Source organism: Accipiter gentilis, chromosome 12 (genome assembly GCF_929443795.1).
Source record: "Accipiter gentilis chromosome 12, bAccGen1.1, whole genome shotgun sequence".
NCBI classification, from domain to species: domain Eukaryota; kingdom Metazoa; phylum Chordata; class Aves; order Accipitriformes; family Accipitridae; genus Astur; species Astur gentilis.
In genome coordinates this window covers 33,549,723-33,563,798 of record NC_064891.1, presented here as the reverse complement: position 1 = coordinate 33,563,798, position 14,076 = coordinate 33,549,723, and the positions used below count along the sequence as shown (strand labels likewise).

Below are 14,076 nucleotides of genomic sequence, written 5' to 3'. Positions count from 1 at the left end.
AGTTAGAGTTCAGTTGATGATTAATGGTCTGCTCAGCTGAGCTTACATCAAGCAGTCTGCAAACAAAAAAGTCTTTGTTTTAATCTATATCTGAGAGCAAAGTTTTTATCTTTCAGTTGCTGTACCCTGAAAAACAACTTTGAACCCTGAAATCTGAGCTTTGCAGTTTTAAACCTTTTTCCTAAATTTACAGTGAACAAAAAGCAAAGAAAACAATGCAGTTTTACAAATCCACACCACTGCACAAAATTAAAAATGTGCCTCAAAATGTGCTTAGTTTAATGAAAACATAGAGCAATGTGTATGTACCAGGCTTGCTCTTTGAGCTACCGATTACGTGGAAGAAGGCAGAGAAAGTAATGCCTCCATTCACCTGGCCCGCTTGGTATCACAGGTATTGATAGGAGAGAGCTGCTTGCCTTTCCTTGCAATATATTGAGTACAGCAATGACTTGCTTTTCTGTAGGAGAGCATGAAGAATTTCTGTGCAACCTGTGTGTTGCCCAAACACACATCAATGCTTGCAGGTAGCTGTGGTGATTGAATGGCATTCTAGTTTTAGTTTGAGAGCCCATCGCTAAGAAAAAGAAAGAAAAGAATAAGGAGAAAAAAAAAAAAGAAAAGGAGGGGAAGTTGTATTTGGTGCTTCCCCTCCCCACCAATTTTTGTTTTCTAATGTTTTTACTCAATACCTTACAATCAAATGATCAAAATCTATGTGTAAATGTTGTCCTTTAAATGTGACCTTCAGGTATATCTGTTACTTTTCTTACTGGTAAGTTGAAATCCAGTTTTGAAATAGTTCTTTGTATTTTGAAGTCCTTTTTGCTTGACAAAAACTTTCGTCTAATCACCACAGTAGTTTTTCTTTTAATAACTTTCTGGATCTTTGTTCTGAATTTATTTGATATCACAATGCAGTGCACCTACCTTTTGACTGCTTTTGGTGAGTGACCCTTGTTCAGTGTTGATAGTACCCTTGTTAATGGAATAGGCCATAAATTTTCCTCAGCATAGATATGAAGGAGAGGAATGAAAAACTGAGGAATTAAGGACCAGGCCTTTGGCATAAGAGCTTTCATTGCAAAAACTTCCTCATATGAAGTAACTTGGCCAACCAAAAAAATACTGCAACAGGATTGTATTTAGACTATTGCTGTAAAGAATTTGCTTGTTTGTTTTTTGTTTTTAACACTCTAGGTGGCTCTACACGCATGTGGTGTGGCAACAGACATGGTGATCGACCACTGCATCAAAGCACGGGCAGCCTTTGTCATCTCGCCTTGTTGTTATGGCTTCATTCAAAACACAGTGAAGTTTAAATATCCTCAAAGGTAAACTAAAGCTAACAAGACAAGCTTTAAAACATGAACTTAAATGAAGGAAGAAAATACTAAACGTATAGAATTAATCAATTGAAGATCATTGCAAGTGTCTAGGCTAAATTGGTTCACAGATACAATGCAACTGTTTCCTCCTGTTTCTCTTTGCAAACCTGTCCTGAAAGGGAGACAGATTGGTAATTCCTGGGTTATTTTTTGTCTGGATTTATCTTTTCGTAGCTCAGAAGACTTTATACCATCAACACAGTAGATACCGTATGTGGGAATCTATGTAATACCCAGACCTTTTACCTTGAAATCACAAAGTTAATAGAAAACTCATGAAAATTACTGTAAGAAGGGGAATTGACATTTTAATATTGGAGAAAGATGTAGGCAATCAGCTTAAAGAAATGGATCTGCTTTATACCACAGTTTACTGCGTGTGAAACTCTTCTGATTTATTCCCAAGTAGACAAGCTCTCCTGTATTTCAGTTCATATTTTTAATACTTTTTCAATGGACTGTGTCGTTATTTTGTCGTCTTCAGATCTGCCATGTTGGAGATACTTATATATCTTAGGCTTAAGAATTTTAATGCCTGTGATATAAAATGTAAAAGGCAAGCATAAAGTGGCAGAAGATAAGAGGCTAACAGCTTTCTGAGGCAGAAGTAGATGGGGGAAGAGGGTTGAGGGTTTTTTTTCGTAAAGCTGAGCTTTGCATTTTGGATGTCCAAGATGAATCAGCTTTAATTCTACTAGGATTTACAACATTGTCTTAGGTATATATTTGCTAAAATAAGAAATTGAAATATGCTGCCTTAAAAGGAATCGAAAGAATTCGAAGAAGTATTCTTACGCATCCATGTTAAATATTTTTTCATATTTTCCTATAATATTGAAGTTTGCTGTCACAGAAGTGCATGGGGAGTAAATATTCAGAATTTGTCAGTTTGAAAAACTTTGCATTTAACAGTGTTTTCTTAGTCAGTCTTATTCTTCCATCTCTTTATGTGAGTCCCTTTTTGTTTTCTCTTGTGACACAGTAAAACAAATAAGTATTCTTAAGGAAGAGGCAATAAAATTTTAAGCCTTCTAAAGTTAGCAGGCATATAGCATTTCTCTGTTGACTTGTTTTAAAATTGCCTGGATACTGTTTAACTTTTGAGCAGTTGTGGTTTTAGATCATGAAGTCTGGAAATGCTCAATAAGTTAGAAAACTTTTGTTGCTGTAGATGTTGCAAGAATGTAAATTATGGTTTTGTGTTTGCTAAAATTTTGAATATTACATCATAAGCCTATGTAGAAAATTATCAGCCCTAGCTCAAGCTACATTTTAGAGTTTGCTTTTTCTTTTTGCCTTATTTCATATGATAATAAAACATGATAGCCTGTTCATATCCCCATATTGACTGTGTTCTGTACTCAATTCCATTGTAAAGGCACTTTTGCGATACAAACAAAATATGCATGTCTAGAGGTTGTGTACATGTAATATGAAGTATTTATGTGACAATGTGGAAACACCAGTAAATCTTTGTTCGTATTTATAATGATTTAAAGAGAGAACTTTTATGAATAATACAATAGAAAAAAAAAAGACACCACCAAATAAGTTTTTCCTTTTCTAGTGACCTGGAACTGTAATGGTTTCTGGTTTTTTTGAATGCCTTCTTGTAGGGTACAGATATTGCTATTTTGTTTAAAAAGTGTTCAAGTATGTAATGATTGCTCTATTTTCCACCTCTGCTTTTTTAGATGTTAATTGAATTGGTCTTTTTTTTTTTTTTCCAGTCATCAGTTCAAAGAAGTTTTGTCCTACAAGGTATGTAAAAGGTTTGGGGAAGGGTTATGTGCAGTTTCCTGCATTTCACTGGGTCATGTTCTCAAATGAAATAAAGTGGTTATCTTTTAATTGCAAGGAGGAGCATGTGTTATGCGAAATTTTCATTAGTAGCACAGATGTCATTGTGTAGCTTTCTCTCCACCATTCCTTTTTTAAGGCTTTTTTTCTTTAATAAAATTAAATAGTTTCTCCACAAAAGAACTTTTTTTTATCATAATGTATAAGCGAGCCATTCCTAAGATACTTCAACATATATCAGTTAACAATTACAGGATACCAATTTATTTAGGTCTTAAATACAACTCTTTATACTGTTGAAATGCCTGATAATATTTTAGGTAAAATTATTGCTTTTATAGATATATTTTTTGATAAACATTAGATTTCACCCCCTGATTTATGTCTTGAAGATTGGACATAGTGAGTAGGAAGAGCTTATACTCATCAGCAAGAATTTTATACAGTGTTGTTTTAAAAACATTGTTCAAAATTATTTCATAAATATTCAAATGTGGTTTGACCCTGGGGAGCCAGAGTCTGTGTGGAGATAGTCTCAGAGAAAAGTGGAAGAAAGAATCAATGAGGCATGCAGATCCGACAGAATGAAGATAACAGATAACAGGGGAGTGAAAAAGAACAGGAGCAGAGAGATGGGCAGCAGACAACTGGTACTGATCTGTTAAGCTTTGTCTAGTGCGTTGGAACTAGTTAGTGATGAGTAACCAGAAGTTTGAAGGTTAGATGCACTTAATGTGGCATGGAAAGAATGTTTCCATTTGAGAGAAGCAAGGCTATTACTAAGTTTACATGTCAAATCCCAGACAAGGCTCTTGGTGTTTACAATATAGAAATGAATTTTGGAGATGCAGAATAAACCTTTGTAACAGAAATGTGAGAGAGATGTTATTTCTAATATCCAGATGGGTTTTGGGACATTGAGCATAGCAGAGACGCTATATGTAGCAGGAAAATTGAGATTATCTTTTTTAATCCTCAAGTAAGAGGGCATTTAAAAACTTCATATAATTTCCAGCCATTTTATGTAGGGAAGTTCAGTTATCTGGTAATACGCTAATCTTATCTTCATGACACTTTATGTACACTTTACTAATTTACATGGAAATAAATGCCCTTAGATTGGGATGATAAAAGTGGCACAGTGGATTTGGACCTGCCTCCCCCCCCCCGCCTTGATTAACATTCTTTTCAACACATTTGTATGTTTCTAACACCTAATCATGAGGAACTCAGGTTTCAGTTCAGAAGAAGTTTATTTACTAACTTGGTATTAAAAGTAGACCTGTTGACAGTAGAGAGTGAGATGGTGACAACAATAAAGTCAAGGATGCCTAGATTAGGGTAGTATGTATAATCTCATTAAAGCTCAGTGAATTTTTTTCTTAATCTGTTAATCCATGGATGTTTAAATCACAGGGTTTGTCAACACTATAGGAATTCCAGCACAGGGCACAGGGACCAAGGACAATGTTAAAAATTATTGCTGCTCTTAATAATGTAAGCGTCTATACAAATGGTCTAGGCTGGTTGGTGCCTCAAATAATCCTAGTTATAAATAACTTTTGTTATACAGCTAGCTATATGCATTTTTATATTTCATATTAATAAATTGTTACAGGTTATTGGCTGGTAGCCAAAGCTGCCATGTGTTAGCCAGACATTGGCTGTGTCACCCCCCTCCAATTCCCATTTCAAATTCATTTCTCTTATCTTTCATTTTGGTGAGATCTAAAAAGATATCCAGAAGTCTGGCAGTTCCAAAACTTTTTTGATGAGAGCATTACGCTGTAATTCATTAGTTTATAGCTGCAAAGAATAAGGTTATGATAGCTGTTGATTTTTACTATGATACATTTTGGGACTATTTGTCTCCCCATCGGAGAACTGGAAAGTAAAACTGAATAACTTTGCACATACAGCTTTGAAAACTTAATAGGAATTGAAGGCATGGTTGTTCTAGTAAGCAAGTTAACTGTTTATGATGCACAGAGTTTGGGCAGTTTATAATTCTTATCTTCATTATTTTAGAAATGCTTTCCTTCTTATTTCTACCAACAGGGAATGTGACAATTTAATGACTGTGTCATGGGGAAACAATGCAGTCATGACTTAGTCTCTAGTTTAACTTTTTGGATCATCTCTGTAGGAAGCCAAGGCGTTAGAGTCAGTCCAGATTTTCAGGTTAAGTGGCAAGTCGGGTGAGCTGAGAATCTGATGTTGCAGAGGCAGGTAATGTTGGGTGCCTGAAGGCTGGTGAGGGGTTCTGTGCTAACTTGGATCTTCTTCCTTTCCTCTGAATCCCTCTTTTTCTCCCCAGGCTGCCTATCACTGCTTCTTCTCTCCTAACAGCAGCCGCATTGCCTGTGGCTCTCCTTCTCCTCCATTCTCCAGTAGTCATACCTGGGTTTAACATTTTCAGCTCTTTAGTACTACAAAAATAGCCATATTTGATCTGAACTGACTGGGCATAACATGTTTAAGTCCTAAACATGTTATAACTTGTTCTCATATGGAGCTGTGAGCTGAAAACATTCATGTGAATGAGCTGTACTAGGGAACAAATATCCCTACCTCAAGATGCTGTAAATTTATTTAAATGAGTAATATTTGAGTATCAAGTAGCGATATTTTGATTTATAATATGTGGGCAAACTTTTTTGTGATCAGGTTCTATTAAATTTATGAATTGGATGGAGTGTACTGTGGAGGCAGTTACCATCTTGATTTAATATAGATGGGATTTCATTCAGGTTTTTTGTGAAATGAAGACTTTTGGATGTTTATGTCCCCCTAATAAAAAGCAGGAGTAAGTGTCCTTACTTCAGGATACTGAAGGAAGCTGAAGGATCCTCAGGTGAAGTTGCTCTCTCTATCTGTTACAGGAATCAAATCTTTAAAATCATCATTTTATATCAGGCAAGAATAAATAAATAAAAAAAAAGTTTTCTTTTTGTTGCAAGACACATGTCCTTTTTTCAGAACTATAGCTCTGGAAGCTTTGCTTAGCAGAGCACTTTTTGTTGTTGTCCATTTCTGTGTTCTCCCCATGACATTATAGGAGACTTGGGGAATGTTGTACAGTTTTTAAATGGTTCTGATTTACTCTGTCCTGTACTTCATATTGCAGCTGTTCCAAAGAGCACAGCTGTCATCAGAGCATTAATTTCATTGCTACACCTTCAAGGCTTTTTCTCTCACCATCTGGCTAACTTGTCTTCCTTGGCTTGTCTTGTTTTTGAGAAACCGTTATGCTAGCATAGGTGGTGTTTTTTGAAGGCAAATGAGGATGGGATTCTGCCTGCTTCTGTAGCGATCTAATCAGGGAGTAAGGTGGTGGGGCTAACCCTCCACTGCACCATACCCCTGGGTGACAGGACAGGAAGAAGTCAACAGCAGCGGTTGTAGAAGCCTCTGCAAAAACTTTTAAGTGGAATAGGGATAGTTTGAAAGTGGATTGTGCTCATTTTGATTAGGAAGCTTTCCTATTCACAGCCAGGTATCTTTTGCCTTCAGGATCAGTTTTGCCTTCAGGATCTTTTGGGTTGATCTTGAATGGATTTGGCAGGGTGGGGGAAGTTTCACCCACAAGGTGATGCTTCTGGGATTCAAAATCACTGCTTGGGAGAAATGTGCGGTAGTTCTAATCACCTATTTAAGAATTTTGTCCTGGCTGCTTATTGATGCAGAGATGCTGCCACATGATGACTGTGCTAAAAGAAGGCTGTGTTGCTCATCAGTAACTGAAGGCAAAATTAGTCTACAGTATGTCTTTAAAGAATGCTATCTTGTATACATTGCATCCAATTCAACTGCTGCAGAGAATTAAGAGAAAATTTGGCAAGAAACAAAGAGTCATGAGTAGCAATGTCGTCATGGTTACAAATACTTGATTCACACACATATTTACAAGCCAAAGCAGTATCAAAATTAGGATTTGCACACAGATAATTTTTCTAGAAATATAGTCTTCCACATGATAGTGGTTTTGATACTTCTAAACATTTAATCAGATTTTTCTTACTTTATTTGGAAGATGGAAATGCTACTGGACCAAATTTCTTTACTTTTTTGTGTTTCTAGGAGCACATGATCCTTTGCAGATTTGCCGATCAGACAGCTGTGCAGCTTCCACCTGAACGCAGGCTAATTGGTATGAATTTCTGCAGCTGTTGTGTAAACTATCTCAGTAATGATTTTACCTTGATATATAAGGGAAGAAGTAGTACATTTATGAACAGGGCATTAAGTTGCTGTCTTCATATAACACTTGAAAAATTTGAGTTTCTTCACATTTTGCCTCTTGCTGTTCTGAACTATGGTATGGAAACCCTTTTCTTTTTTCAGAATTGCCAATATGAGATTTGCATTTTACTGATTTTTGTTGCTTCACTTTTTTTTTTCTCCCACCATTCTCTGAAAAGAATGAGGTCTTTGTAAAGTTCACTGAAGTCCTGCTATTGCCAGTTCATCTTATATAAAAGCACAGGTTATTCATAGTAGTGATTTTTAGTGTGCACCCTCTGTCCTGCTTGTAATTGCTGGTGATAACTCTCTTAGAAGGGCAAGCATCTAATGCCAGCTGGAAACAATAAGGCTAAATTGCAGAGGTTGGGCTAGCTTTGGTATAGGCAGGCTTAAGAGCATACAGATCTATTTGGGCCACCTCATTATTAGGGTCATGATAATAATTTTAGAAAAAAACAGGAAGATTTTGTGTTGTTGCTTTTTTTGATTTGTTTGTTTGTTTTAAATAATGAATATTTAAAATCTGAAGACTTTGCCATGAACACGGTTTGGCTAACCCCTTACCTGGGGTACCAGCCTTCCCATTGTGGGGAAACATGTTACAGCTACAGCAGTGCATGACTCAATTTTTACCATTCGGTAATCAGTTCTGTTTCAGGTTTGTACTTTATTGCCATTCTGAGTAAGAGCAGCTGCCTTCTGTTAGGTTGTTTCCGTGCAATTAAGAGCCGAAGTAAGTCGATTCCTGAGATTTTAGTTTCTTGGTCAGGTGTCAATGATTTCTGAGGAAAAGAAATGCAAGACGCTATCATTAAGACAGCAGGAATTTCATTAGTCAGAAGGACAGCAAAATACATAACACTTCAATATTTGGAATAAGCAAAGTCATTTCTTCATTATGTGCAATATTGTAGTATTCTTTGCCTTAAAAAAGGGTATAATGTGCTCCTGTCTGGTATTAATGTTCTGAAGCTATAAACTAGCTTCCAGGTCAGAAAAGACAGAAGGGGCTGGGAACCCTCAGGGTATAACTGTGCATTCTTGGCTTGCAAGAAACATTTAGAAAGTATATTAAAGCAGTAGTAGCAAATAATGTTTTTAAAAAGCTTAATTTGAAGAATTCAAAGTATTTCCTATACTCACTGCACAAAAAGAAAATAATACAGATTCTGAGATAACTATCTATTTTATAATAAATTTGTCAGCTCTTTTGCTATCATCACAGTATTTGAAAAGAAATTTTTTAAAAAGGGCAGTATTCAGTTACCAGTGTAGCACCCCACATTGTCCCCTGCTGCTTGCCAGGTGGACTGAAAATTGGAAAAGGACTCAAAAAACTTTTTTGAAAGGTTGTAACTTTTATCTGTTCTCTATCTCTGAAACTGCAATTTTTTTTCATAAATTTAACTTTTATATGCTTTGCCCTGACAAAAAAACAAACATAAATCTTATTCCTCTCCCTTCCCCTACGTCATTGCTTTTTCTGTTTTAAAGAATGTTTTTTTTCTTTAAGTTCCATGTAATACTAATCCGTTTCAGTGAAGATCATTCCCATTTCAGTTCAGTTTCTGGTTTTATGGGAATCTTATCGGGGTACTTTTATGTTTTGCTTGCAAATAATTGAAGATTGAATCAGATCAGTGTACAGCGATGGTGAGATTATTTTTTAATTTAATTTTGTGCAATGCATGACCAGGTATTGAGAAAACTGCATAGATTTCATTTAATGAAAATATTCCTGAACAGGTGGAGACTTTTTCTTTTCTATTGTAAATGGTGGCAAAATGACTCATTCTGCTACTTTTTGAATATTTTAGGATTGTATTGTAAACTGTATTTTAGCAATTTTAGCACTGAATTTATGCCACTTCAGTGAAGTGATAGATCGTTTTGTTTCACTACCTGTAAGCCCCTGAAGCACTAAAATGCAGCATTCTGTCTGTGACTGTCATGGCAGAAACAACACATTCGTCAAAGGAGTTATCACCGATTTCTGGAGTATCTGTGAACGTAAAAATATGCAGTTGAACCCAGTTCCCCTACACACAGGAGTTCCGTCTTAAATGAACAAAGTTCTGTTTCCCATTTTCACTGGACATGTGTGTTTTATCCACTATATGCAGCAGTGGGGCCTGAGTGCAAACATACTGAATGGTTTTGTGAACATGGCTACAGCCCACCTGATTTATTCTGTCTCATCGCAGAACTGCTCCATGTCTTACTGAGGCACATGACTGCTCACACGGTCTTACTGAGAGCACCCGGGGACCCAGGCCCCAATTGGGACAATCCCAACTGCCCCTTAGTGTGTACACTTTGAATAATAATGATATCGCTCTCAGGGGCAGGAGCGTGTACATGCCATTTTGTTCAACCAAACGCAGAAGGTGACTTTCTATGAAACCACAAATGTAGGAGAATTGTGTCACAAGAAGTAATTTATGGGTATCTATCCTGGTTGCTTATGTAAACTGGTAATTTCTCCCTGCAACATATAAATCCATACAGGACTGAGTTTGAAAGCTTTTTTTTCAGGCCTAACCATATTATTGTATCTCTAAATTGTCTCCTGCCCAATTACTACCCCTTCCAAATTCCAAGCCACCAATAGAACAGAGTCCAAATGTCATAATGTTGTTGAAGTCAAAGTAGTGAATTTCTTTTGTAACTAACGAATTCAGCTGAGAAGGAGAAAATTCGGGCCGTCGGTTTGCTGTGGAAAGACAGAGTAGATTGGACTGAGTACTGTATTAAAGTGTGATATGCACCAGCTGCTCTGAAATAGAAGGGTACTGAGGAGGGGCATGTTTGTGCCACCTACCCAAAACTTCTACAGGCACGTAACAGATGCATTCCAGGGCTTGGAATGGTACAGGCACACAGGCTCTGTATATATTCAGGAGAGAGGGGTAGGTAGTTCCAGAGGGTAGTTTGGAATGCCAGACTTCTATCCTGATGGTAAACAGAGTAAGTGCTCCTGTCTCTTCCCATCATCTCATATCCCAAATATATTTAACTGTATGATTCTGTCAGGAACAAGACAAAGAGGTAGGATCATTGGCTTTGAGACTGAAGCAGGATTGTGCCTTGTTTGTGATTTGAGACTGTATGACTATTAGTGGTAAAACATTTCAGGGAAGTACTAAATCCTTCTTGCAAGACAGTTTTAAACTGCTGAAAATACAATCTCACAAATCAATTCTGTATTTCAGAATATAATAATTATAATGAGTAAATACATAAAGACAAATGGTCCCATCATCTTGGCATGGCTGTATCATAATACAAACTTCTAAGCAGAAAAAACCTTTGAATTTATTCTTCCTGTTTTTTCTGCAGGTAAATCTGAGGTAAGATTAGTTTTCATTAGTAATTTAGAATTTTTATTTATAAGCAGTTACATTCTTAAGTCTCAAATCCGTTACACTGGATCACTGTTCAGTATTTTAGTCTTTCATTGATATTTTATAACCAGAGTTTTTCAGATTTTAGATGAAAGTACAGGAGGAAAACAGTTATGGTTGTAAAGGGCGTGGAAGTTTGGCAGTTCAGAGAGCTAATGGGGTTAACTAGGCATTTTTTTCTTCCTCTGGCTTTTACATTAATGCATGGATTTTTCTGTAAGTTTTGAGAATACTTAAAAACAGTTGTGCCTGTTATGTTTTTCCATATATAAAGAGTTAATAATCTTTCTCAAGATCTTTGCTAAATGAGGGTTACAAGTCACGGATGTGATTTAGAACTATTAATGACTGTCTATTTGAAGTAATGCAGATTAAGATAGTTTTTTAAGTAGCTTTAGAACTTATTTTTTAGATGACTTACTTGATGTGTTTTCCTAACATTGAATATTCAAGTGCACGTTTCAGATAACTTTTCTACATTTTTAGAGTTTCCGCTTTCCTTTGCTCTCGTTTTAGGAAAGCAGTGTATGGGGCTTGTGGATCTGGATCGGGCATGGGCTGCAGAAGAACGTAACTACTCTGTCCAAGTTATATCTATGGAGCCAGAGAGCTGCTCTCCAAAGAACAATATGTTTGTGGGCATCCCTACTTAGGGTGTGAAACTTGCATTTGATTTGAGGTTGAACATAAATCTTCAGTGCATAATGACATCCAGCAAATACAAGCATAGCTGGGAAACAGACATCACACATCTTGAACGCATTGCATTCAGAAAAGGAAGCAGCACAAAAAGTCTTAGAAAGTGAACTTCATGCAGAGCATCACAAATCGTACTTGTAATATAGCATTAAGCAACTTTTGGTTCTCTTACTGAGAAGTTTCTGGGTCTAATGACTGTGCATGGAATCATATCCATCTGTAAAGGTTTAGAAAAAAGTTGGTCTCATTGAAGGGAAGGTGATTTCCTTTTTAGTAAAGCTGTCTTGGCTGCTTCAAAATTGCATTTATGGTCAAAACTGCATTTGTGTTCATAAACAGATCAGTTATCAGCCAATAATGCAGATTACTCGGGGAACAGAAAAGATCAAAGTTATGGTGTTAGTGAAGAAGGCTGTGCAACAGGTGGTGGCTTGAAGAATTCCCATTCTTAGGAAACTTGCTGTCAGAAGAAATTTTTAAGGACAGTTCGTGTGTCTATATAAATCATTAATTTTATATTCAGTTTAAAATTTTAACAAGTTGCAGTTGTGGAACCATTTGAAAAGATCAACCACAGTCGTGTTGCTGTAAAATGAAAATAGATGTTCTTCTGTGCTCTGATTAGTAGGCAGTTTTGTACCCTAATTTAAAATCATCTGTTGACACTAACAGAATGGAAAACAGCTCTGAAGGAGATTTTTACTGCATATTTATGGGTTTGATACATTTATGAATTCTGCCATGGATTAATTTAAATATATCTGAACTTTGGTCATTGTGATCATACCTTCAGTGCATGTGGCAAACGGAATTACAAACAATAGGTATTGGAGGAAAAAAAAGGATCCTGAAATATTTTAATCTTCATGAAACTTATATCTCTAAAAGATCTAAATACTTTTTTTAATGTGAAGAGTGAAGGAAGCTGCACACTTATTTGGGAGCACAAAGATGAGCAAGTAGGTATGAATTGATACCTTTAGCCTTAGTTCTTCAGTAGATAATGATGGAGTACTTTTTCCACAACTTTTTATAGTTACAGGAGTAACTGGAGGTTGGAAGAATATATAGCAAATATAAAACATATGGCAATACCAATTGCTTCCAGGATTTTCTCTCGTACTCGCCCAAAGAGAGCTCAGTTTTTAAGACAGCAGTGTGTCAAGTCTGAACATTATTCATGTTAAATTACTTTATTTGGCTTCACTAAGGGCAGATTGTGCCTGACAAATTTGGTGGCTTTCTATGATAGGGTTAAAGCATTGGTGGATAAGGGGAGAGCAATGGATGTCAACTACCTGGACGTGTGCAAAGCGTTTGACACTGTCCTGCATGACATCCTTGTCTCTAAATTGGAGAGACATGGGTTTGACAGATGGACCACTTGGTGGATAAGGAATTGGCTGGATGGTCTCACTCAAAGAGTTGTAGTCAACGTTGTTGCTCGATGTCCAAGTGGAGAGCAGTGACGAGTGGCACTCCTCAGTATTGGTTGGTTGGTATTTGGACCTGCGCTGTTTAACATCTTTGTTGGCGACATGGACAGTGGGATTGAGCACACCCTCAGCAAGTTTGCCGATGACGCCAAGCTGAGTGGTGTGGTCGACACGCTGGAGGGAAGGGCTGCCATCCAGAGGGACCTTGACAGGCTTGAGAGGTGGGCCTGTGCAAACCTCATGGAGTTCAACAAGGCCAAGTGCAAGGTCCTGCACGTGGGTCGGGGCGATCTCAAGCACAAATACAGGCTGTGCGGGGAATGGATTGAGAGCAGCCCTGCGGAGAAGCACTTTGGGGGTATTAGTGGATGAAAAACTGATTGAGCCAGCAATGTGCGCTCGCAGCCCAGAAATCCAGTCGCATCCTGGGCTGCATCACAAGAAGTGTGGCCAGCAGGTCGAGGGAGGGGATTCTGCCCCTTCTACTCTGCTCTGGTAAAACCCCGCCTGGACTATTGTGTTCAGCTCTGGGGCCCCCCAGCATAAGAAAGACAGGGACCTGCTTGAGTGGGTCCGGAGGAGGGCCACAGGAATGATCGGAGAGATGGAACACCCCTCCTGTGAGGACAGGCTGAGAGACTTGGGGTTGTTCAGCCTGGAGAAGGGAAGGCTCTGAGGAGATCTTATAAATGGGGCCTACAGGAAAGATGGGAAGGGACTTTTTAACAGGGAGCGTAGTGATAGGATGAGGGGTGACAGTTTTAAACTGTGTTATGGGTTTGTGTGGCACAGTTTTTTGGTAGTGGGAGAGGAGCTGCAGGGGTGGCTCCTGTGAGAAGCTGCTCGAAGCATCCCCAGCTCCAAGTCAGACCTGCCTCTGGCCCAGGCCGACCCAAACAGTGACGGTGGTAGCGTCTCTGGGACAACACATTTAAGAAGGGGAACCTGCAGTGAGTAGGGGGATCGGAATGTGAGAGGAACCCCTCTGCAGACCCCGAGGTCAGTGCAGAAGGAGGGCAGGAGGTGCGCCGGAGGAGGGGATGCCCCTGCAGCCCGTGGTGAGATGGCAGGCTGTGTTCCCCCAGCCCATGGAGGGGAACAGGG

The 14,076-nt window shown here is 38.0% G+C and overlaps 1 protein-coding gene across 2 annotated transcripts in view; it reads left to right on the top strand.

Annotated features, from left to right (window-relative positions):
• Positions 1 to 11,973, top strand: part of GSTCD (glutathione S-transferase C-terminal domain containing) — a 66,110-nt gene extending 54,137 nt beyond the window's left edge. For both annotated transcript variants that reach the window (XM_049815315.1, XM_049815317.1), the window contains 4 exons: positions 1,201 to 1,334; positions 3,119 to 3,149; positions 7,269 to 7,338; positions 11,354 to 11,973. In XM_049815315.1, coding sequence (XP_049671272.1) covers positions 1,201 to 1,334; positions 3,119 to 3,149; positions 7,269 to 7,338; positions 11,354 to 11,490 — 372 coding nt within the window. In that variant the 3' untranslated portion in view covers positions 11,491 to 11,973. The remainder of the gene's footprint in view (positions 1 to 1,200; positions 1,335 to 3,118; positions 3,150 to 7,268; positions 7,339 to 11,353) is intronic.
• Positions 11,974 to 14,076: the final 2,103 nt, after the last annotated feature.